Here is a 23824-nt window from a genome sequence, read left to right on the forward strand (position 1 = left end):
GACACCGGGAGGATCTAGGGTTACACAAGGTCGGTTACAAGGAAAGGAATCTACATATTTGGTCGCCAAGCTTGCTTTCCACGCCAAGGTCAGTCCTATCCGGACACGGGTACAATCTTCGGTCTTGATATCTTCACAGCCCATCAGTCCGGCCTATGGCTAATAGGCCAGACGCCCGAGGACCCCTTAGTCCAGGACTCCCTCACTCGCCTCTGGCCACACCTGTGACGCCCGTATCATTAGGCTACAGTAATCCCGCGTTAACGATGCCACGTCACCTCGGTTACTGTTGATGATCTTGCATTAGTTTGAAACGGATTCAAATTCAAGATTCAAATTAAAGTTAAGACAATTAAGTTTTCAAAAGTCAAAACTAAAATGTTCGGTTTGCGGCAAATAATCCATACATTACTTTGATGAAGAAACCACATTTTTATAAAATAATTAAATGCTCTAAGATAAGTAAAACAGTAGTTGAAACAATTATTTGAATGTCTCTTAAATGATTAAATTATTGCAAACCACTTTTTATATTCAAAAATAATTGTGGCAGAGGTATAACTACTATTACTAATTTAGGCGTTAGTAGATTTTGTAAACCTAGATTTGAAAAGAAAAGAAACTAAGCTAAAACAGAATAAGAAATAAAAGAAAAGAAGAACAATTCAAAATTAAAGTAACAGAAAAGGGACCCCCCCTGGCCAACTGGGCCGAACGGCCCAGCCGGCCAGCCCATTAGCCCAACCGGCCCCCTCTCACTCCACCTTATTCCCCCTGGACAGCCAAACCCTAGTGGTTCGACCGCACACTCCCCCCCCCCCCCCCCCGATTCACTCGCTCCGTCTGCCCCTCCCCCGATCCAAATCGAGGGGCAGAGACTCCGGCGAGCGCACCGCCCCGCGCCCGGACTCCGGCGCCCACCCCAGTGCCGCACCTCGCCGCACGTCTCGCCCTCCTCCCCGAAGCCCACCTCGTCGCGAAGCCCCCCCGCCTCTGGATCGTTCCACCGTTGCCGCCCGGAACGCCACCGCCATGGCCACCTCGTCGTCCTCCTCAACACCTCGCCGGAGTTGCCGCGCCGCTGCACCTCATCACCACGTCGTCGTCGTCACCGTCTCCTCCCCGCGCCCCACTGCCTTGACCCTACGCTCCCGCGGTGAGGCCTCGTCCTCCCCTGTCCCCGGGCCGTCCGCGCCTCCCATGATGCGCCACCGCGCGCACGCACACCACAGTGTCGGCCATGTCGTCTCCCCCCTTGCCACTCCTGACCGTGCCCCGCCCCGAGCTGCAGCAGCTGCTACTGTGCTGCGGCGCTGCCGCCACCACCACCGCGCCGGCTTGCCTCGTTGCTGCTCCAGTCGTGCGCGTGCGCACGACACTGCCCATGCACGTCACCTTCCTGCTCCCCTGCTACCGCGGCCTCCCGCCTCCCCCGCATTTGCTCAGCCCGCCGCTCGCCGCCTGTAGCCCCGCCGCCCCTGCCTGCGCCACTTGCTGGCCGCGCCTGGCCTCGCTGGGACCGCGCCATGGCTGCCCTCTTCCTTCCCCGACGGTTGCGGCCGCTCGTTGCGGTGGCCGCCGGCGCATCGCCAGTCCCGCCCCTGGCCTGGGCAAGTGGCCTAACGGGCTGGCACCCACGCGCCCGCACCCGTTTTGGCCTATGGGCCTATGGCAAACGGGGCCCAGCCCCAGAACTATTCTATATTAAAAAAGATTTAAAAAATAGATAATAATAAAAGTAAATTTAATTAATTAATTAACTAAATTAATTAACTTAATTAATCCTGTTTAGTTAACCTAATTAACTATTGTTAATTAATTAAACAGTAATTATATTAATTAAATCCTAATTAGAATAAACATAGTATGACATGCGGGACCCACACGTCAGATTGACCCAGTCGACGCCCTGTTGACTGCTGACGTCATGCTGGCGTCAGCATACACTATTCTGGATAATGTTGAATTAAATTAATTAAATAAATTCTAAAAATGATTTAAAACTTTAGAAAATCATATAAAATAATCCGTAACTCGGATGAAAATACTTTTCTACATGAAAGTTGCTCAGAACGACGAGACGAATCCGGATACGCAGCCCGTTCGTCCGCCACACATCCCTAACCTATCGAAATCACAACTTTCCCCCTCCGGTTCATCTGTCCGAAAGCGCGAAACACCGGGAATACTTTCCCGGATGTTTCCCCCCTTCGCCGGTATCACCTACTACCGCGATTGGGCACCCCTAGCAACACTCATTGCCATGTCATGCATCGTCATGCATTTGTTTGCATTATATTTATTGTTTCTTCCCCCTCTTCTCTCGCTAGACTCCGAGACCGACGACGCTGCTACCCAGTACGACTACGGTGTTGACGACCCCTCCTTCTCGGTTGAGCTTCCAGGCAAGCCCCCCCCCATTGATCACCGGATATCGCCTATTCCTTATCTCTACTGTTTGCATTAGAGTAGTGTAGCATGTTACTGCTTTCGGTTAATCCTATTCTGATGCATAGCCTGTCATTGTTGCTACATCTGCTACCCTTACCTGCAATCCTAAATGCTTAGTATAGGATGCTAGTATTCCATCAGTGGCCCTACATTCTTGTCCGACTGCCATGCTATACTACTGGGTTGTGATCACTCGAGAGGTGATTCACGGGCATATGATATATACTTTATACTGTTACATTACTTATGATACTGGTCGAAGATGAGGGCTGAAGGGGCAGGTGGCTCCATCCCGGTAGAGGTGGGCCTGGGTTCCTGATGGCCCCCGACTGTTACTTTGTGGCGGAGCGAAAGGGCAGGTTGAGACCACCTAGGAAAGAGGTGGGCCTGGCCCTGGTCGGCGTCCGCGGTTACTTTAAAATAACACGCTTAACGAGATCTTGGTATTTGATCTGAGTCTGGCCACTGGCCTATACACACTAACCAACTACGGGAACAGTTATGGGCACTCGACGTTGTGGTATCAGCCGAAGCCTTCTTGACGTCAGCGACTGAGCGGCGCGCGCCGGATTGGAACGTAAGCCTGCTCTTGTATTAAGGGGGCTAGTTCTGCTTCCAGCCGCCCTCGCAACGTGCAGGTGTGCAATGGGCGATGGGCCCAGACCCCTGCGCCATAGGATTTAGACCGGCGTGCTGACCTCTCTGTTGTGCCTAGGTAGGGCTGCGACGTGTTGATCTTCCGAGGCCGGGCATGACCCAGGAAAGTGTGTCCGGCCAAATGGGATCGAGCGTGTTGGGTTATGTGGTGCACCCCTGCAGGGAAGTTTATCTATTCGAATAGCCGTGTCCCTCGGTAAAAGGACGACCCGGAGTTGTACCTTGACCTTATGACAACTAGAACCGGATACTTAATAAAACACACCCTTCCAAGTGCCAGATACAACCCGGTGATCGCTCTCTAACAGGGCGACGAGGAGGGGATCGCCGGGTAGGATTATGCTATACGATGCTACTTGGTGAACTTACCTTCTACTCTCTTCTACATGCTGCAAGATGGAGGCTGCCAGAAGCGTAGTCTTCGACAGGACTAGCTATCCCCCTCTTATTCTGGCATTCTGCAGTTCAGTCCACCGATATTGCCCCTTTACACAGATACCCATGCATATGTAGTGTAGATCCTTGCTTGCGAGTACTTTGGATGAGTACTCACGGTTGCTTTTCTCCCTCTTTTCCCCCTTTCCGTTCTACCTGGTTGTCGCAACCAGATGCTGGAGCCCAGGAGCTTGACGCCACCGTCGACGACGACTCCTACTACACCGGAGGTGCCTACTACTACGTGCAGGCCGATGACGACGATCAGGAGTATTTTAGGAGGATCCCAGGCAGGAGGCCTGTGCCTCTTTCGATCTGTATCCCAGTTTGTGCTAGCCTTCTTAAGGCAAACTTGTTTAACTTATGTCTGTACTCAGATATTGTTGCTTCCGCTAACTCGTGTATGATCGAGCACTTGTTTTCGAGCCCTCGAGGCCCCTGGCTTGTATTATGATGCTTGTATGACTTATTTTATTTTTAGAGTTGTCTTGTGATATCTTCCCGTGAGTCCCTGATCTTGATCGTACACGTTTGCGTGTATGATTAGTGTATGATTGAATCGGGGCGTCACAAGTTGGTATCAGAGCCGACTACCTGTAGGAATCCCCCTTCCACACTCCTTGGCCGAAGTTGAGTCTAGTCGATGAAAATTGTTTTACTAACATGGCTGTGCGGCCCATGGGCCCACGTCGCCATTGGGTGGTATTAGGATCTTTTATTCCTTGACCTATATTCTGGGACTCTGATCTCTCTTCTATTCGGGTTAAATGATTTTACTAACTCCAACTCTAGGTTCTCATAAATACTTTCTTCCGGAGAGCCCCTCGGTCCGAACGATCGCTTGTTTCACCAGAAGATTCCGAAGACACCCTACGATGTTCTCTTGAGGCTATGTGCCATCGCTTTTACAATTCCCTACCATCGATGTATCCTTATGGATAACTACCTACATTTGTCGTTCATACATTCATCCCAGTTGATCTTGTTATTACAAGGTACACCGAAATTCTCTCTATTGTTCCGAGAATACTTTGTGCCTACTGCCTTGCAGTTCTTTGCCACCTGAATACCCCTACGGATAATTCCTCGCTCTTACCGAGTATCCGCTCATCCCCAATTGTTCATGTGTTTCACAAAATTCTTCGAAATACTATCCGATCTTTCAAGAATCCTCATTAGCCTATGGCTCTTGAAATGCTTGTCTGCCTGCATTTTGGTTAATTCCAAATGACTAGCAATATTCATGGATGTCCTTTGCCTGTATCATCTTGGGTCCCTTGATTCAATATGTTGCGAATGTTGCAATCCTTAATCAGATCCTAGAATTCATCCTTTCGGCTCAGACGTCATTTTAAACATGAGCTGGATCTCGACCAATCAAATTGCCATCGATTGTACCCCTAAGCCTACTCAACTTATCCATCCTTGATCAGAGCGTTGCTTCTGATCCCTTGATTTGGAAATCATAATTCTTTTGCATTTGAGCTTTGAATTAGTCAGTTGATTCTATAATCAGATCTCCTTGCATTCTTCTTCCTCTGGTTGAGTACTGATGCTCACATCAGATCACTTGAGGACCATGGGTTCCTTTGTTGGATTTTATCTGAAAGTGTCCTTCATATTGAATAACCTTGTGAGCCTTTCCTTGGGTATATAATGCCTTTGGTAACTTGTATCCTCTGCTTTGTGAACCATGCTCTACTTTCGAGCTTGTATTATTTACTCCGAAGTTTGTGGTATATGTTCCTAAGATGCCCTGATGGGTTGAACCTACGCCTTCCCTAATCCGTGTGAACCCGAAAGATTTCACGGGTCATACTTATCTGGTATTGCACTAGGTAAAAACTTTCAACAACTAATGTCATTTTCGAAATACGAGAGGTGAATGAAAGGTTGTGCGTTGAACAAGTGGGAGTTGACCTTGAACCCTGTGTTCATGCCCATGGACACGATGTATAACTTATCATGGAAGCTTCTCGTAAAAATAATTACCCCCCTTGTTATAAGTTCATCTTGTATCCGTGGTTCGATCATTTATGATCGTGGTTCACAGCCATGTTCTCCTTTAAATACCATTTCTCGTGCAAGTTTAAGCACTTATCTTCTGCAGAGTAATACCCCAGTCCAACCTCTACTTTGAATTGCTGTCGAGTATTACCCCCCTGGTATCTCAAGATTATCACGGAACTGCATAACTTCTTATGAGTTCTTCAGTGCTACATTCTCATTGATTCCAATTTTTCAGGGGCTCTGAGTTATTAAACACTCAAAGACACCGATAACTGACTCGAGCCCGCATCGTGATTAAGCAACTCTTGGTAACCTTCATTACTTACGAGTTTGAACTCAATCACGTCATTCCTAGCCTGCTTGGCTATATCCTTGTCGTGCCAATTTTAACTGTGCTACCTGGTCTTTCTTCCTGGAGCAAAAAAAATTCGACGGTGAGCTAATCTTACGTCGATCTTCCTCGTCATATCAGTTGTCCTTGAACAACAAGCTTGATTTAGAGTTTGTGTCGTACCCATGGTTCCAACAACCTTTTGTTTCATCATTCCTTTAACTTGATGTCATCGCAGATCGATTACATCTTCATGAAGTCTCTCAACAAATGTGTCGTGATCATCATCAGCATTCGGAGCTCTCCCAGGATACCAATTGAATTCATAATGAGAAATACCATCCTTTCCCTCGATGATTTGTGTTGTCATCGACCACTTTAATGCCTCCCCTCCAATGCAAACTTGTTCGTGTTCTGTGTTATACCTTGAGTTCCTTGCTATCCAGCATTTGTTCTTAATTACCTTGGAGTATTACCATCTTTTATGTCAAGAATGTGGTGAGAATTTCACCACCTCCTAAAAATTCTTGGTACAGTGATGCTTCTCGCCATCACCATTCTTTTCTTAGTCCCCGTGATTGAGTGAACTCTGTTGTGCGAATTTATTGTCTCTAGCTACCCTATTGCTTCAGAGTTAATGGACAATAATTCCAATTTGGTGTGTTGGTTGCTCAATCGCCATTCCGACATTGGTCGTGCAACCCAGCCCATATTTTGGGTACACCTTTCAACCAATGTTTAATTGTGTATGTTTTCCTCGAACATACATCATTATATCAATTGATCTGACAAATGTTATCTCCTTGTTCACATAATTGTGGAAATCCATCTTGTTGGAAATCTCGATGAATGGTCGTTGAGCCATCAGCCACCTCCTCACCCTCTCCTTCGCTTAATGATGAACTCTTGTTTCGGAACTCCCTTCCGTAGTTCGTTTCCCGAGAATCTTACAATGTCATCTCGTCAATTGGTGTTGCGCCTTTTCTTCTCAGGCATCCCGAGTCTGAGGTATCCCGACACCAATTAGATCTGAACCTCAATCAGATATGATGGTGGGAACATATTTCCAAGAGTAATGACAAGGGTCTTTATATGACCCAGTAAGGTGATATCGTGCCTAGCACACCTGGCCGGAGGACCTATTGATATAGTTTCCTTTTTGGCAAGGTTAGCCATTCTTCCATGAGGAAATTGTAAAACTTATTCTATAAGTTATTCCTGATGGATCCTTAGAGTATCCAAAGTCGGATCTTTACCCAGTGACCATGTCAATGCTATCTCAAAACATGTTTGCGGTATTCCGATTTTCAATAAGAACATTTGAAGCACAATGCTAAAATTTTCTTTATCAATTATCCAAACACCGTTGTTTGGGTAATGTCATGAAATTCCTCTCCCAATACCTAAATGGTTTTCTACTTTCTATCCTGTCGTGGATATCATGCTCTGCTTGTCCTAGGGAAGGATATACCCCTGATATATGTGTTTAAACACATTTTCCTTTCCGTTGTTTTGTTCAAACTTTCTTATAGTCTACTTAACTGAGTAGTGGTAATTCCCTGCTTAGGTAAGCACCTCGTGGTACAACTCTGCCAGTAAGACCCTATTACTATAATTGATGGCATTCGGTAGCCACCGATGGACGAGAACTTTGCCTAATGGTCCGCCTCGTTCAGCGAGCAGGAAAATGGTTCTCTTCGTCCCTCGCCCTTGGTATCGACATTGTTGCCAACATAACTGATAGGCTACCCTCTGACATGTCTTGCTATCATGACCGTGCAAGATATCAACGCTTCCTACTTTTAATCCACATGGTGGGCCCATAACCCATAGTTCCATAGGATCGAAGCCTGACTCTCTGTACACCCCTGTTTCCAAAGTCAATCATCATGTTTGGCTTCTTATGTAATTCAAGGGTCACCTTCCTAGAGCTCTTTTCTGGTATCAGACGCAATACTTACTCTCATTGCTCCGAACCCCTTTCTCACTCTAGTTCAGACTTCGAGCAACTATCTATCCGCTTGGGACCTCTTATTGTACCTTCGTACCTTACTATCGACGTATTTTATTGGTTCAACTCGAGAGATACTCTTATGCTCATTCATGGGTTAACCCCAGATTGTTTCCCTCATAAGCATTCTGTCATAGCCGAGCTGCCCCTTACCTATTCGTAAGTACGTTGGAGTTCCCGAAGAAAAGGACGACTTCACCATGATGACCTGAAGTAGAGAAATAAAGACGTCAATGTAATGGATCGACCTCTTCGAGAAGAGCAACCCAAGACGAGAAGATCCGTTAGAATTTCGTAACAAAAATTTTCCCGCTTACACCCCTCTTAAATCTCGGGACGAGATTTCTTGTAGTGGAGGAGAATTGTGACGCCCGGATAATTAGGCTACAGTAATCCCGCGTTAACAATGCCACATCACCTCGGTTACTGTTGATGATCTTGCATTAGTTCGAAACGGATTCAAATTCAAGATTCAAATTAAAGTTAAGACAATTAAAGTTTTCAAAAGTCAAAACTAAAATGTTCGGTTTGCGGCAAATAATCCATACATTACTTTGATGAAGAAACCACATATTTATAAAATAATTAAATGCTCTAAGATAAGTAAAACAGTAGTTGAAACAATTATTTGAATGTCTCTTAAATGATTAAATTATTGCAAACCACTTTTTATATTCAAAAATAATTGTGGCAGAGGTATAACTACTATTACTAATTTAGGTGTTAGTAGATTTTGTAAACCTAGATTTGAAAAGAAAAGAAACTAAGCTAAAACAGAAAAAGAAATAAAAGAAAAGAAGAACAATTCAAAATTAAAGTAACAGAAAAGGGACCCCCCTGGCCAACTCGGCCGAACGGCCCAGCCGGCCAGCCCATTAGCCCAACCGGCCCCCTCTCACTCCACCTTATTCCCCCTGGACAGCCAAACCCTAGCGGTTCGACCGCACACTCCCCCCCCCCCCCCCGATTCACTCGCTCCCTCTGCCCCTCCCCCGATCCAGATCGAGGGGCAGAGACTCCGGCGAGCGCGCCGCCCCGCGCCCGGACTCCGGCGCCCACCCCAGTGCCGCACCTCGCCGCACGTCTCGCCCTCCTACCCGAAGCCCACCTTGTCGCGACGCCCCCCGCCTCTTGATCGTTCCGCCGTCGCCGCCCGGAACGCCACCGCCACGGCCAACTCGTCGTCCTCCTCAACACCTCGCCGGAGTAGCCGTCTCCTCCCTGTGCCCCACTGCCTTGACCCTACGCTCCCGCGGTGAGGCCTCGTCCTCCCCTGTCCCTGCGCCGTCCGCGCCTCCCACGATGTGCCACCACGCGCACGCGCACCACCGTGTCGGCCACGTCGTCGCCCCCCTTGCCGCTCCTGACCGTGCCCCGCCGCGAGCTGCAGCAGCTGCTGCGGCGCTGCCGCCACCACCACCGCGCCGGCTTGCCTCGCTGCTGCTCCAGCCGTGCGCGCGCGCACGACGCTGCCGTGCACGTCGCCTTCCTGCTCCCCTGCTACCGCGGCCTCCCGCCTCCCCTGCATTTGCTCGGCCCGCCGCTCGCCGCCTGTACCCCCGCCGCCCCTGCCTGCGCCGCTTGCCGGCCGCGCCTGGCCTCACTTGGGCCGCGCCATGGCCGCCCTCTTCCTTCCCCGGCGGTTGTGGCCGCTCGTTGCGGTGGCCGCCGGCGCATCGCCAGTCCCGCCCCTGGCCTGGGCAAGTGGCCTAACGGGCTGGCGCCCACGCGCCCGCACCCGTTTTGGCCTATGGGCCTATGGCAAACGGGGCCCAGCCCCAGAACGATTTTATATAAAAATAAATAAAAAAATAGATAATAATAAAAGTAAATTTACACTAAATTAATTAATTTAATTAATCATGTTTAGTTAACCTAATTAACTATTGTTAATTAATTAAACAATAATTATATTAGTTAAATCCTAATTAGAATAAAGAGAGTATGACATGCGGGACCCACACGCCAGATTGACCCAGTCAACGCCCTGTTGACTGCTGACGTCAGCATACACTATTCTGGATAATGTTGAATTACATTAATTAAATAAATTCTAAAAATGATTTAAAACTTTAGAAAATCATATAAAATAATCCGTAACTCGGGTGAAAATACTTTCTACATGAAAGTTGCTCAGAACGACGAGACGAATCCGGATACGCAGCCCGTTCGTCCGCCACACATCCCTAACCTATCGAAATCACAACTTTCCCCCTCCGGTTCATCTGTCCGAAAGCGCGAAACACCGGGAATACTTTCCCGGATGTTTCCCCCCTTTGCCGGTATCACCTACTACCGCGATTGGGCACCCCTAGCAACACTCATTGCCATGTCATGCATCGTCATGCATTTGTTTGCATTATATTTATTGTTTCTTCCCCCTCTTCTCTCGCTAGACTCCGAGACCGACGACGCTGCTACCCAGTACGACTACGGTGTTGACGACCCCTCCTTCTCGGTTGAGCTTCCAGGCAAGCCCACCCCCCCATTGATCACCGGATATCGCCTATTCCTTATCTCTACTGTTTGCATTAGAGTAGTGTAGCATGTTACTGCTTTCGGTTAATCCTATTCTGATGCATAGCCTGTCATTGTTGCTACATCGCTACCCTTACCTGCAATCCTAAATGCTTAGTATAGGATGCTAGTATTCCATCAGTGGCCCTACATTCTTGTCCGACTGCCATGCTATACTACTGGGTTGTGATCACTCGAGAGGTGATTCACGGGCATATGCTATATACTTTATACGGTTACATTACTTATGATACTGGTCGAAGATGAGGGCTGAAGGGGCAGGTGGCTCCATCCCGGTAGAGGTGGGCCTGGGTTCGATGGCCCCCGACTGTTACTTTGTGGCGGAGCGACAGGGCGGGTTGAGACCACCTAGGAAAGAGGTGGGCCTGGCCCTGGTCGGCGTCCGTGGTTACTTTAAAATAACACGCTTAACGAGATCTTGGTATTTGATCTGAGTCTGGCCACTGGCCTATACGCACTAACCAACTACGCGGGAACAGTTATGGGCACTCAACGTTGTGGTATCAGCCGAAGCCTTCTTGACGTCAGCGACTGAGCGGCGCGCGCCGGATTGGAACGTAAGCCTGCTCTTGTATTAAGGGGGCTAGTTCTGCTTCCGGCCGCCCTCGCAACGTGCAGGTGTGCAATGGGCGATGGGCCCAGACCCCTGCGCCATAGGATTTAGACCGGCGTGCTGACCTCTCTGTTGTGCCTAGGTAGGGCTGCGACGTGTTGATCTTCCGAGGCCGGGCATGACCCAGGAAAGTGTGTCCGGCCAAATGGGATCGAGCGTGTTGGGTTATGTGGTGCACCCCTGCAGGGAAGTTTATCTATTCGAATAGCCGTGTCCCTCGGTAAAAGGACGACCCGGAGTTGTACCTTGACCTTATGACAACTAGAACCGGATACTTAATAAAACACACCCTTCCAAGTGCCAGATACAACCCGGTGATCGCTCTCTAACAGGGCGACGAGGAGGGGATCGCCGGGTAGGATTATGCTATACGATGCTACTTGGTGAACTTACCTTCTACTCTCTTCTACATGCTGCAAGATGGAGGCTGCCAGAAGCGTAGTCTTCGACAGGACTAGCTATCCCCCTCTTATTCTGGCATTCTGCAGTTCAGTCCACCGATATTGCCCCTTTACACAGATACCCATGCATATGTAGTGTAGATCCTTGCTTGCGAGTACTTTGGATGAGTACTCACGGTTGCTTTTCTCCCTCTTTTCCCCCTTTCCGTTCTACCTGGTTGTCGCAACCAGATGCTGGAGCCCAGGAGCTTGACGCCACCGTCGACGACGACTCCTACTACACGGAGGTGCCTACTACTACGTGCAGGCCGATGACGACGATCAGGAGTAGTTTAGGAGGATCCCAGGCAGGAGGCCTGTGCCTCTTTCGATCTGTATCCCAGTTTGTGCTAGCCTTCTTAAGGCAAACTTGTTTAACTTATGTCTGTACTCAGATATTGTTGCTTCCGCTGACTCATCTATGATCGAGCACTTGTATTCGAGCCCTCGAGGCCCCTGGCTTGTATTATGATGCTTGTATGACTTATTTTATTTTTAGAGTTGTGTTGTGATATCTTCCCGTGAGTCCCTGATCTTGATCGTACACGTTTGCGTGTATGATTAGTGTACGATTGAATCGGGGGCGTCACAACACCCGCCCACAGCCGCCGCCGAGCTCTGCCTCTCTCCCCGTGCGCAGCCGCCGCCGACGTTCCTCCCCTCTCTCCTCAAGCCTGCTCCCTCTTCCCCGCCGCGACGATGGGCGAGCGATTCCCCGACGATGGGGCGGCGGCCAACGGCTTCGGCCGCCGTTCGCTGCACGAGTGGGAGGCATACATACTCTTCGAGGCCAACATTCCGGCGCCTCCCGACATGCGCGCAGGGCCGGGGGGAGGGGGAGTGGAGGCTCAGCGCCGGTGGCGTCCCCATTCCCCCGGTGCCCGATGTCGACGTGCGCCCCGACCTCTTCGCCGCCGAGGTCAACCGCGTGTGGGCGTCGCTGACGGACGAGCAGCGGGGCCTCCCGCAGTACGCCGCCGACAACCACAAGGCGTGGGCGGCGTACTTCCAGCACCGGCAGGCGCGGCGGCTCGCCTCCACCAACGCGGCGCCGGTGGTGCGGGGCACCAAGAACAGCGAGGGCGCCCCCGACCGCTCGCTCCATGAAGTTCTCCGGCACCTCGAGGGCGGCAGCGACCCGCCCTTGACGTACCCCGCCGCCCCGGCCCGGATCGGCGGCCAGTGGATGCCGAGGAGGACGCCGTCCTCTTCTTCCTCCTCCTCCCGCTCCTCCTCCTCCTCCGGGTCGCGGGCGCTGCTCAGCGTCAAGGCCGAGCCAGCCAAGACGCCGCTCGGCCGGCGCACACGCAGCGCCGACATCGTCGTCAACCATGGCGGGCGCGCCTCCTCCTCCGCTCCTCCCCGCTTCGTCAGGCCGAAGACAGAGCCGGGGCTCGCCGCCGTCAAGACGGAGCCAGGGCTTGCCGCGGTGAAGACGGAGCCGGGGCTCTCTGACGAGGTGGCCTTGAAGTGGGCGCACGAAGACTGGGAGCGGACCGAGCTAGATCGCCAGTGCCGCGCCCTAGAGCAGTTCGTCGCTCGTCGCCGCGGCCGCGACGAGGGAGGCGTCGTCGTTCTCGACGACGACAGCGACGACGACGCGCCGCCACCTCGATAGCTAGTGAAGTAGCAGCTGAGATCTTCGATCCGCATGAGTGATCAGTGAATCTCATCGATTTTCTAGTTAATATTTCTACCTAACTGGCGGCTGCCTACATGCATGCTCTGATATCTATCTATGCTTATTTATTTAGTTTTGGGGATATGTCTTTGTCTTTGTGCTAGATAGTTTACCATCCGCTAAGTAATTAATTTATTAATAGCACGAAGACGTGCACACTTTCATACACTGATCAAAACCTCAATAAAAACCTTAGTGAAACATTAGGAAAATGGAGAACTGTTTATACAAAACAAAAGGAATTTAATAACAGTAAAAATAGACCAAAATGAAGGGAATTCTTGAAAGAAGAAAATACGCAGGAAGCTAGGTAAACCATGGACATCAACATATCGGGGTTGTATTTTCTTATACCGACAGCGTGTTGTATATTGTAGTCACCTGTGATTTGCTTTGTTTCGTACCATGTCAGGGTGATCATTAACTAATTGACAGTGACCACAGCAAGGTTCACCTGCTCTCTGTTTGTATGTACGTAGGCGTGGAGGCAAGCAACTGATGCATGGAAATCGATGCATTATTAGCGTTATTAGTTAGCAGCCGGCATGCATGTGTCTACCTGTCTGGTCCTCGTAGCTACTTACATAAAAGTTCATCTCTTCAATTGAAATCGAGAGGGTGCTTATTTTACTTACCTGCGGCGGCTACGGCCAGGGCAGCCGCCTAGTGGAGCAGGAGTTTAGGTCTTTTTCCCGGTGCTTCACTTTGTGTTGTCTCACTCTTTTACATCAGATTTTTTTTGTCCATGTGACACATAACTAATGAAGAGGATAGGATGAAGTTGTCTCTTATCTCATACTCATCGATATTAAACCTCGTACTCATCATCCAATTAGACACAAATAATCTTAATAGACATCGAGTCTACTAGATAAATACTTAACCTACAAATGAAAGATACAATGCATTGAGTTAGTTGTATATAAACATCTAACATACTAGTACACACTAAGAGATAACGTTAAGAGACGGCGCATTGGAAGTGGTCTTAGCTAGAGTATTAATTAGCTAGCTAGGTAAGATGTTGATCAGTCCAACAAATTGATATGGGTTTCAGACTAGTAAACATTCGATTGATTGATAGTGTGGAGATTATACCACCGTTTGAACTAAATAAATGAAGAAACAAATTAATCAATTTGTTCATTTATGTGCTACTAACTAGCAAGTTAAGGTCGTGTGATATTAAGGAGGATCGATTTATGGATGTGAAGTTTTACCACCAAAATTATCCGGCGTCACTTGCACAATTCAGTTCTTATTATTAACATCTTATATCAAACCACAAGTTTAAACATTTTCAAAACTGTAAACAAATGAGTTCAGGATAGATATTCAGCAATTATGAACTTGGACAAAGGTATAAATGCGACTCTCCCTCCATTTCAAATTATACAATGTGTCTTGATTGGTTAAGACAAAGTTTTGGCCAATAATTAGTTGTTAATGTGCCAGGTTGGCATATATTTAACTAGTTGTTGGCCGCTCTGGCATTCTGGAGAAGAAGAAGCAGAAAGGCGGTAGGCGAAACCGAACAATGGACTTGCGGAAGAAGATGAGAGACAAGCATGAGGAGAAAAGGGGCAAGTGGAACAGAAGGGGATGCACATATATCAATGGAAAGATGCGGGTGAATGCCAGGACCAATAGCTTGGAGAGAACTACGGGTTAGCCGGGAGAGTTCAGTTTGTGCTCTGCCTTTTGGTTCCTCTTTTGGAATGGGAAGTTTGTGTGCATGTAGCTGAGCGAATGTTTTCATCTGAAGAATACGGAAGTATCACAACTACCAAGTCAGTGGCTAAATCCAAAGACAAACATGGATGCCACATATGTTGATTGAAAAATTCACATCTAGGTAGAACCAGGATGATGTGCCCTTAATGCGGATGTCTAGGTATTTAATTATTTAAACAAGGGCAATTTTTTGGTTATTTTTGTAATGTAATTAGCATTTATATGTTGTTCCATGCATTAAGCTTAATCATGGTTCACCTGATGAGCAGTGAAGATTTTGTAAAGCTACTAAATAGTGGCTTAAAGAGACATCAAAAGAAGAAGAAACCTATTTAGTTTACCTGTCTCCTTCCCTAACCCTAGGTGGCTAGGGCAAACTTTCCCCTCTATACTTCACCGGCGAGTCCGTGGATTGGCCTCCCCTCTACCTGCCGCTTCGGCAGCCAGTGGCGGGGAGGGGAATCTTGTGCCTCCGCTCCGGTTAGTAGTTTAGGTTAGGGTTTTTAGCCCTTGTAGGTGCAGCTCTTGGGCCGATGGCGGCGTCTCTTCTTCAAGTTTGTCTTCCGGGCTTGGCCCCCCCTCAAGTTTGTTCATTTGGACATAGTCAATGGAGCTCCGGCATAGATTTATGCCGTCTCCTTGGGCGGTGTAGTTTGGGTTTCTCGTTATGTGGCAAGATTTGGTGTCAGGTGCTTCAGACTATGCAAGAGTTCAACGACGACGAGTACTGCTCTAGGACGCTGGTTCTTAGGGGCACGTGCATGAAGACTTCCCGACTGTCATCAGCAAGGTCAAGCCGGCTCCGATACAGGAGTGGCGACATTGGCGCGGCGGCTCGTCCTGGCAGAAGTAGTGATTGTTCGGTGGTCTCGGAATCTCAATAAAGAAAATATGTTTAAGATGCTTCTTTTATAATAGATCTGATCCTTTTCGCAAAAAATAGTGGCATTCTCTCTCTCTCTCTCTCTGGGGTGTGTGTGTGTGTGTGAAAGAACTTGTCAATTCATGTAGGTAAACTGTCAAGTACATGTGCAAGTCACTAAGACAAGTACTACTAAACAAAATGCTAACATGCATAAACATTAAACTTCACGTTAACATGAAAACTGTAACGCAACAACATGTATAAACTACATGCTAGGAAGCATCCTTATGAAAAAGTTGGAGTCCTTTCTTAATTCTTGTCCTTCTCATGCTTCAAAATCTATAACAAGCTGGGATTGAACAGTTACATTTGTCGAGAATAGAGGTTGAAGAAGAAATACATAAAAATCCTTTATATGCTTCAAGAAGAGACATAAGTAATGTTTATAGAGAAGTTGAAAGATAATAACTGCATCCTTTGGCCATGCTCGGTTTATTGCCCCTTGGGTCTTGTTTTTAATGTTGGCAACCTACTTTCCATAGCGTCGGAAGGATGCAAGCGTTGCCCGCTCGCCACCTGCGCGCGTGAGAACCACCTTCATCCTCTCTGTCTCCGGTCGCTGGTGATCGATCTCTCCCTTTGTATCCACGCCAAGAAACGGTGGAATTCTAGTGGTGAGGCATAAAAATCGGTGATAAATGAATGCTTGGAGGGGAAGGAAAAAAGCGAGGTCGTGGAGAGGAGGATTCATGTCGGGCCGCTCAGCAAGAGGAGGAGTTGTGTGCATAGGAAGAGTATCGAAGATGAACATGCCCAGGAGTGGTTGCTAAGGCACAACAATATATCGAAGTAGTAAACATTTAGGCCCATTTTACTTCGGGCCATATTTGATGGAATCCATCAGGTCCTTTAACATGTACCAGGCTCGTTTCCCTCTTGTTTGAGAATAACTAACCAACGGTTACCCCTTTTGCGGGCGACCTCCAGGGGTAATTTTTAGTGGTCTGGGAGCGCGTCAAGTGGTGTGTTCAGCCGCCACCACATGTTGCGTGTTGGGTGCTTGCTCTGGTTTTTTAAAACATTTTAGGGTTTTAGATGGGTTTATTTTTCGGGGATTTTCAGCTTTCTGGTTTTCGCCTATTTTCTCTAGGTTTTGGAGAATTTTTTGCGTGGAAAAATATGTGCTTGCACGGGAAGCACTGATTTGCTTCACGTGGAAGCATTGATTTGCTTCCGGGTTGTGCTTCTCTAAAAAAAAAGGGAAAATCACAACATGTGCCTCCAAAAGAAAGTGAAAAACCACAACCGTGCTTTCAGGCTCTATTTCTTTTCTTTTTGGTATTCATTTTTTTGCACTAACATGCTTTTTGTTTTCCTTTTTTGGGTTTTTCTTTTTCAGTATTTGTTGTCTCACGAATTTCATTTTTTTCGTGAAAATATTCCATCAAAACCTATTAACATAGGATCTAGATTCAAAAATCTTGACGTGAGAGATTCAACGGTGAAAATGGTTCGGTATTTGAAAACACGGTTCAAGAGATAAAATATTTTGTAAAACGAATATATGTAAAAAAAAGGAAAATTCTCAGATTGCGACAAGTGATGCACATACAGTGCGCCATTTGTCGAACAAGAGAAGAGGGGGGAGTGACCTTTGTAAGAGGTACAATGAATTGTGTTCTCTCCATTTTATTATATAAACCGTGATCTACAAGTTGCACCTTGTTGGGCCTAAATGCCATAGTCTCTGCCGCATCTAAGCTACAACGTGGGCCTGAATTAGCAAGTTTGAGTGGCCCCAATAATTACCAAAAAGACAACATTAGCACTCAACTTTCAATAAGTCGCCATGATTTCTTTTTCTTTTATCGGCAAGCCACGAGGATTCTGGTACTCCCGTTTTGTCCCACATCGAAGGCTCAAGCACCCTTGAGAGGAGAGCTGACTATTTAGACGCCAGGCAGGGCGACCTAGAAACTTACCTGAACAGGGTCAATAAGAGATTAAGAAGTCTCATGGCCTAAATCAATGACCTACATTGCACGTTTTAGGCGCATAGGTCTACCATCTGCCTGTGGATAGAGTGGATATTATAATTTGTGGTAGATGGAGTATGCGTTCGCGCGGCCCCTACCAATTCTTGAATTCAAAAACAAATAACACTTCAAATCGAACTACTCCCCCATTTCTTTTTTATTTCGCATATAAGATTTGTCTTAAGTCAAATTTCATAAAATTTGACCAAATTTACATACAAAATTATCAACATCTACAATACTAGGTATATACAATATGAAAGTGAATTCAATGATACATCTAATGGTCATCTAATGATATCGAATTTATATTGTGAATGTTGATATTTTTTCTATAATCTTAATCAAACTTTACTAAGTTTGACTTAAGACAAATCTTATATGTAGACTAAAAAGAAACGGAGGAAGTACTACCCATGAATTGATTCTAATTCTATCAGTATTTTTAGGAGTAACTCTAGGACGTATGAATTGCCATTTGCAAGGAACATACATAATCCAGTGTTCAACAATGGCCAAGGTCTCTTTTTCTTAGACCTCATGAGTGGTGACCAGTAGCCGTGCGGAAGGCTGGAACGTTATGTCCTCAATGAACTACTGACAACCTTCCTCTGAACTACTGACAACCTTCCTCAATTATTGACTGATGTACAGCATGATTATATCGGTAGTTTTATCCTGAAAATATTTACCCTTTCCTTCTTTTACGGAACGGAATTGTTTTACACAATAGTAATATAGTAATGTAAAAGTTGCTATCATGTGCACACAAAGTCATGAGTTAATATCCAGTACTCTGAGAAGGAAAAAGGTAGCATCCGGTAACCAGTCTCCTGCTCATCATCTCCAGCTTCATCTTTCGCCTCAGCAGCTTCGTCAGCCGTGCTGGCAGACTTTTCAGCCATGGACTTGGCAATAATCCTGCCCTTTCTTCAGGCGTCAACTTTCTTATCATCGCAGCCCCTTCAGCCATCCTCATCTCAGACATTACCCTGGCCTTGGGTTTCTTCGTAGCCGCCGTCAACTCTACCGAAGACTCCCCACTCGTTTTTATCTCCAGAGCACCGTGGGCAAGCTCGATCGGTCGCCGCCGCTCTTGTTTTATGGAGGGTTCCTGTTGGAAGTTGGAACTTGGAACGCAATAGAAGCAAGCAGCCGTTCCCGATTCAAACTCGAGCAACGACCGACGCACGTATACGTTGCAGCTTATTGGGCCTGGATTACTACTATAAACTCTACACGGTGGGCCTGAATTAGCAGGTTTGTGGCCCTAATAACCAAAGACGACGCCGCACCCAGCTTTCCAGGAAGACACCAGGATTCTTGTACCGACGTTTTTAGTCCCACATCGAGGGCTGAGGCGTCATCGGAAGGAGAGCTGACTATTTATGCGCCACGCAGGGCAACCTTGAAACTCACTTACCTGGACGGGGTCAATGGGAGATCAAGAAGTCTCATGGTCTATATCAGTGGCCTACATTGCACCTTGTGGGCGCACTGGTTTACCATCTCCCTACGGGGAGAGTGGACGTCATAATTTATGATAGAGGGGGTACGTGTTCGCGCGGCCCCTACCAACGCTCAAACAAAAAGATTACCTGTTATGTAAATATTTCAAGCACAAAATTCAAACTGTTGTGCCAACAAAGATATCAACAGATGAGAATACATAATTCAGTTATCTAAATATGTCCCAAAAAGCTTGTCATGGAATATCTGTATCTAACACTTAAACATGTCAGTTCACCCAATGTAGGACACACTAACTGCCATCTCCTTCTCTTAAACCACACAAGTGGTGACAAATAGCTGTGCGGAAGACTGTAAGTTATGTCCTGCCCGGTTGGACCATACGCTGCTCGTACCATCAGTAACGAGAAAAATTCAGAGACATCGTGTTATCTCACTGTGAGTTATTCGTAGGGCGCTTTGACCAAAATTCTGATGCCCACCTGAAAAGGCTGGCGATGCCGAAGGCTGCTCCAAATCCTGACCGGATGTCCGCAATCAACTCACGGACTTCTCTCACGGTAGTAGCCACCAATGGCTCCGCTACTGCTTTCTTCCGGTTAGCCGCCCCCTGAGCGGTTCCTAAAAAATGGAACAAATGCTAAGGCAAGAAACCTTGGGCATGGTCCTTACGCCATGTTAGAATTTTTTATTGTTTTTGCAGGGTAAGCCATGTAGAAGGTAATGCCACCAGAGCAGAGATCACCTTGTTGGGCTGAGGTTGCCAGCTGGCGAAGTTGAGCGTCAGCTGTATGAACAATGCTCAAGGAACTCCTCACAACCTTCGTCAATTCTTGACTGGTCTAGGGAATGATTATATTGTTAGTTATCCAGAAATTATCCCCTATTAAGGAATTTGAGCTCTTTTACACAACACAGTATGTAATACTGCAAAAGATGCCAACATGCGGACACAAAGTCATGATCTAGTACTCTTGAGAAGAAAAAAGGCAGCATCCAGTAATCAGAATACAATCTCAGAAAGAGTCATGTCTGTGGATGGCAGATACAGCAAGTGAACAATATCTGGAAGTAACTACCATAACCAAAAGTAATTACACATCCAGGTCACTTCGAGTCGAGTCGAGTCGAGTCAATGCAGTTCCATATATGCAAATCAGCCGACCATCTAATAATATATATAAAAGAAAAGATTAAAGGAAACAGGCGTGAGAAGTGTTTAGTTACTTGCCTTAGGTCACTGAGATCAACACTCAAGGCACCGATCTCTTTTGCAACTAGTCTCACTGAAGCCATAGTTTCAGCAAGCTTCTCTCTTGTGAGATCAAAGGACTTTTCAAGAGACTCTGCTGCCCTCTTACCATCCTGAAAATGTTTAGCATATTCATATTCATAGTTGCTACATGTTCCATATAGAAGTTTTAAGTTTTACCAAATGGACCAACCTACCAACATGGAGGGAATCGCCGAAAAGAATATGAAGCTGGCAGACACTGCAACCTACATAAGATAGTAACTGTGATTAACAGAGACAGTAGGCTCCCGACGCCGACAAGCGCAAATTTTGTTTTTGTGCTCAAGATGAGACAATACAACATTTATTCCTTGAATGCCCACTTGCCAAGTTACTTTGGAGAACGATTCATATAGCTTTTAATATCAATCCTCCAGTAGATATTGCGTCTTTGTTTGGGACGTGTTTAGCTGGGGTTGAACAGATCACGGCAGCTCGTATTCGGATTGGAATATGTGCGTTATTATGGGCTATATGGAACTGCAGAAATGATATGATTTTTAACAGACAACACAACTTAACTTTTTTGCAGGTTATCTTCAGAGCTACAGCTTGGATCCGTACGTGGTCCTTACTCACTCCTATGGACTCCAGGGAGCCTTTGGTTACTGGGTGCAACCAATGGGAGATGGTGGCTCGGGTTATATTCAACCGGTTCGGATGGCGTTCGCATAACAGGATAGGAGTCTAGAGAGCTTATCCTTATTATTACCGTATCGGTTGTCTTTGTCCGCTTGTAATTTTCCGGTTTACGTACTTTGTTTTGCTCCGTTTGCGAGCTGTAAGACCTTTACGATGATACTTTCTGGATTTTTAATAAGAGGGCCACATGCATCATCATGATGCAGAGGCCGGGGGTATACCTCCATTTCCAAAAAAAAAGATAGGAGCCAAATTATCCAGAATAAACCTGACAAGATATGGTTCTATATAAGAAGTATTCTTCAGAAGGGAAACTGCGACTTTCACTTGGATGAACCATGCTCGTGCAGTTTTCCCATCATTATCTTTTTTACCAACATACGTTTGCAATGATTTTTTTCTTATCAGAAACTATTTAATTGACGAAAGCACTTTCGCTTGTATGGGAAGTGCTCCTGCATCCAAACTAAGTACCTGCGCATCTAGAAAAAAGAAAACTCAAAATACGCATATACATTATTTACGGACTAGGTCAGTGGCTGAATTTTCTGCAACTTTAACTTGCGGCGTGCTATTTTCAGATTGGAAAATGGAGAGCATTTGGCCTCCGTTTTTTTCCCGCAGGAAGACTGTTGACTTCCTTGATATGTCACTTAAACATCTAAAATTATTGATATTCGTACTAGTATTCATTGTAATTAGGGTACAAAAGTTCAACCTATATCTGTAATAATAAGCCAATCCCTAACGTACGTGCAGCACGTAGATGCATTTCAAACGTGCTTTCAGTTTTGAGTAAGTTTTCCACCCTAAACATCGCTTTAAAAGAACATAAGTTGGTTAGGGATCTGAATCTGCTATGCCTGCACTATTTCAGTGCAGTGACACTAGCCTACCACATGCTAGCTAGCAATCATCTGAGCGAGCGGCTTTGGATAAAGCTCTGGATTAAAAGCTTTGAAATCAGGAGCACGGGGCAGGGTGCCGTACCGCGGAAGCAGCGACGGAGAGGAGGAGGAGGCCGCCGCCGTCTGGGCGTCGGACAGAGGCGCGCGGGGAGGGGGCGGCCACGGAGGCGAGGCGCAGGCTCGAAGCATCCGGGGAGGAAGCCGGCAGATTCTTCGTGGCAGCTCTGCTGGACCCGAGCAGGAGACGGCCGCGCGGGCGGAGGAGGCAGGCGGAGGTGGTCGGGACCTTGGGGTTGGGGCCTTCGGCGTGGCGAGGAAGAGGAAGGGACAACATTTGGTAGTCGCGAGTCCGAGGGATGGAAACGGAAGCGGAATGTCTAATGCCAGGCCGAGCTCGTTTTGATAAAAAAAATACACATATACACATAGTAATATACTACTTCCTCTGTAAACTAATATAAAAATGTTTAAATCACTATTTTAGTATTCTAAACACTCTTATATTAGTTTACGGAGGAGTACATGTTTGTAAATTTTCATTATGAAATACGTTAAAATGAGGGCTCCAAAAGAAATAAATTTGTGGATTTTCAGCACATGCATTGTTCGTTCTAAAAGTCCATGATTCTTTTTTGCAGCTTACAATTCAAGGTACTTCATCGTGAACTTTTACACACATATACATTACATCCTTTTGTGTATAATTGTTTTTAGAATTTTTTGAAACTAAAAAAAAAATTGAATTTTGAATGTTTTAAAATTTCAGTCTCCATGGAGCTGGCCTCCAAATCGCCCTCATGGCACCACAAATATTTTTATATCGTAGGCATTATGCAAGACTTCTCTATTATATACTTAAAAAGAACGTAACCACCTTTCTTCTCATCACCCCTTCATCCAACCTTCCATATATATGATAAGCAATCACCTTAATTTACTTACCTTCTGAATCAAATTTCACTTTCATTTGCTTATCAAACTTCTAATCAAAATATAAGTAATTCACAGTCAGATTATTATTTACACAATCGCATTATTATTGACAGGTAAATCAGAAGCTAATGTGTTAGAATAGAATACTTATATCCCGTTGTAACGCACGTGCATTGTTCTAGTTAATTTTAAAAATTAATAAAGATAAGGCGATAAAGAGCACTGGAAAAGTTTACGCGCAACACCACAACAATTCCTTTCCTTCCTCCCAAGAAAAGTCTTTCCTCCTCCTCCCGCCGGTGCCGCTGCCGGTCCACCTCTTCTCCGATGGCCTTTGGGCCATGGAGGTGCAGATGACCTCGGCCCCTCGCCGGTGGGAGGGACCCCGTTCTCGTTTTCGTTAGTTTCAACGTCTTGGTTGGGACTTGGGACCGTGTGGCCACGGCTGTGTCCCAAAGTAGGTATAATGTCTCCTTGTCCATGTCCCAATGGTGCGTCTAGCTTCACTGAAGGGCGTGTGGAGGTGTGCCTCCGTCCGATCTCGCAGGGTTCGATCGGTGCTGCTCTTCGGTCGATCTGTTTGGATCTGGTCTTCTTCGTTTGGGTGTTTACATGTTTGGTCCTTTCAATCTATGACTTTCTTCATCGGTGATGGTTGCTGCTCTGGTGCGATGGTCCTATGGGGTCTTAGCACGACGACTTCCCGACTATCTACTATAAAAAGGTTTGCCCGGCTCCAATGAGGGAGGGGCAATGACGGCGGCGCGCCTTCGGC

General features: G+C 46.7%; 1 protein-coding gene and 2 non-coding genes across 3 annotated transcripts; 2 read left to right on the forward strand and 1 right to left on the reverse strand.

The window, feature by feature from the left end:
* The first annotated feature begins 17740 nt into the window (after nucleotides 1-17740).
* LOC120970014 (U1 spliceosomal RNA) lies at nucleotides 17741-17900 on the forward strand. The gene has a single exon (XR_005764787.1). It is a non-coding gene; the product is annotated as a U1 spliceosomal RNA (small nuclear RNA).
* Nucleotides 17901-19217: 1317 nt separating this feature from the next.
* Nucleotides 19218-19376, forward strand: LOC120970220 (U1 spliceosomal RNA). The gene has a single exon (XR_005764951.2). It is a non-coding gene; the product is annotated as a U1 spliceosomal RNA (small nuclear RNA).
* A 20-nt stretch (nucleotides 19377-19396) lies between these two features.
* Nucleotides 19397-22503, reverse strand: LOC109764382 (uncharacterized). The gene is made up of 6 exons (XM_045230649.1): nucleotides 22199-22503; nucleotides 20722-20772; nucleotides 20504-20637; nucleotides 20018-20109; nucleotides 19755-19893; nucleotides 19397-19657 (listed from the first exon to the last, which is right to left on the reverse strand). The coding sequence occupies exons 1-6, from the start codon at nucleotides 22448-22450 to the stop codon at nucleotides 19585-19587; spliced, it is 741 nt and encodes a 246-aa protein (XP_045086584.1). The 5' UTR covers nucleotides 22451-22503; the 3' UTR covers nucleotides 19397-19584.
* Nucleotides 22504-23824: the final 1321 nt, after the last annotated feature.

Source organism: Aegilops tauschii, chromosome 7, assembly GCF_002575655.3.
Source record: "Aegilops tauschii subsp. strangulata cultivar AL8/78 chromosome 7, Aet v6.0, whole genome shotgun sequence".
In the NCBI taxonomy this organism is placed as follows: domain Eukaryota; kingdom Viridiplantae; phylum Streptophyta; class Magnoliopsida; order Poales; family Poaceae; genus Aegilops; species Aegilops tauschii.

Excerpts from the sequence above, each read along its gene's own strand:
- LOC109764382 (XM_045230649.1), bottom strand. The coding sequence starts at position 22,450 with ATGTTGTCCCTTCCTCTTCCTCGCCACGCCGAAGGCCCCAACCCCAAG. Across the intron at positions 20,773-22,198 it reads TCTCCGTCGCTGCTTCCGCG|GTTGCAGTGTCTGCCAGCTT; the intron begins GTACGGCACCCT and ends TATCTTATGTAG. Across the intron at positions 19,658-19,754 it reads GGCATCGCCAGCCTTTTCAG|CGTATGGTCCAACCGGGCAG; the intron begins GTGGGCATCAGA and ends TGGTACGAGCAG.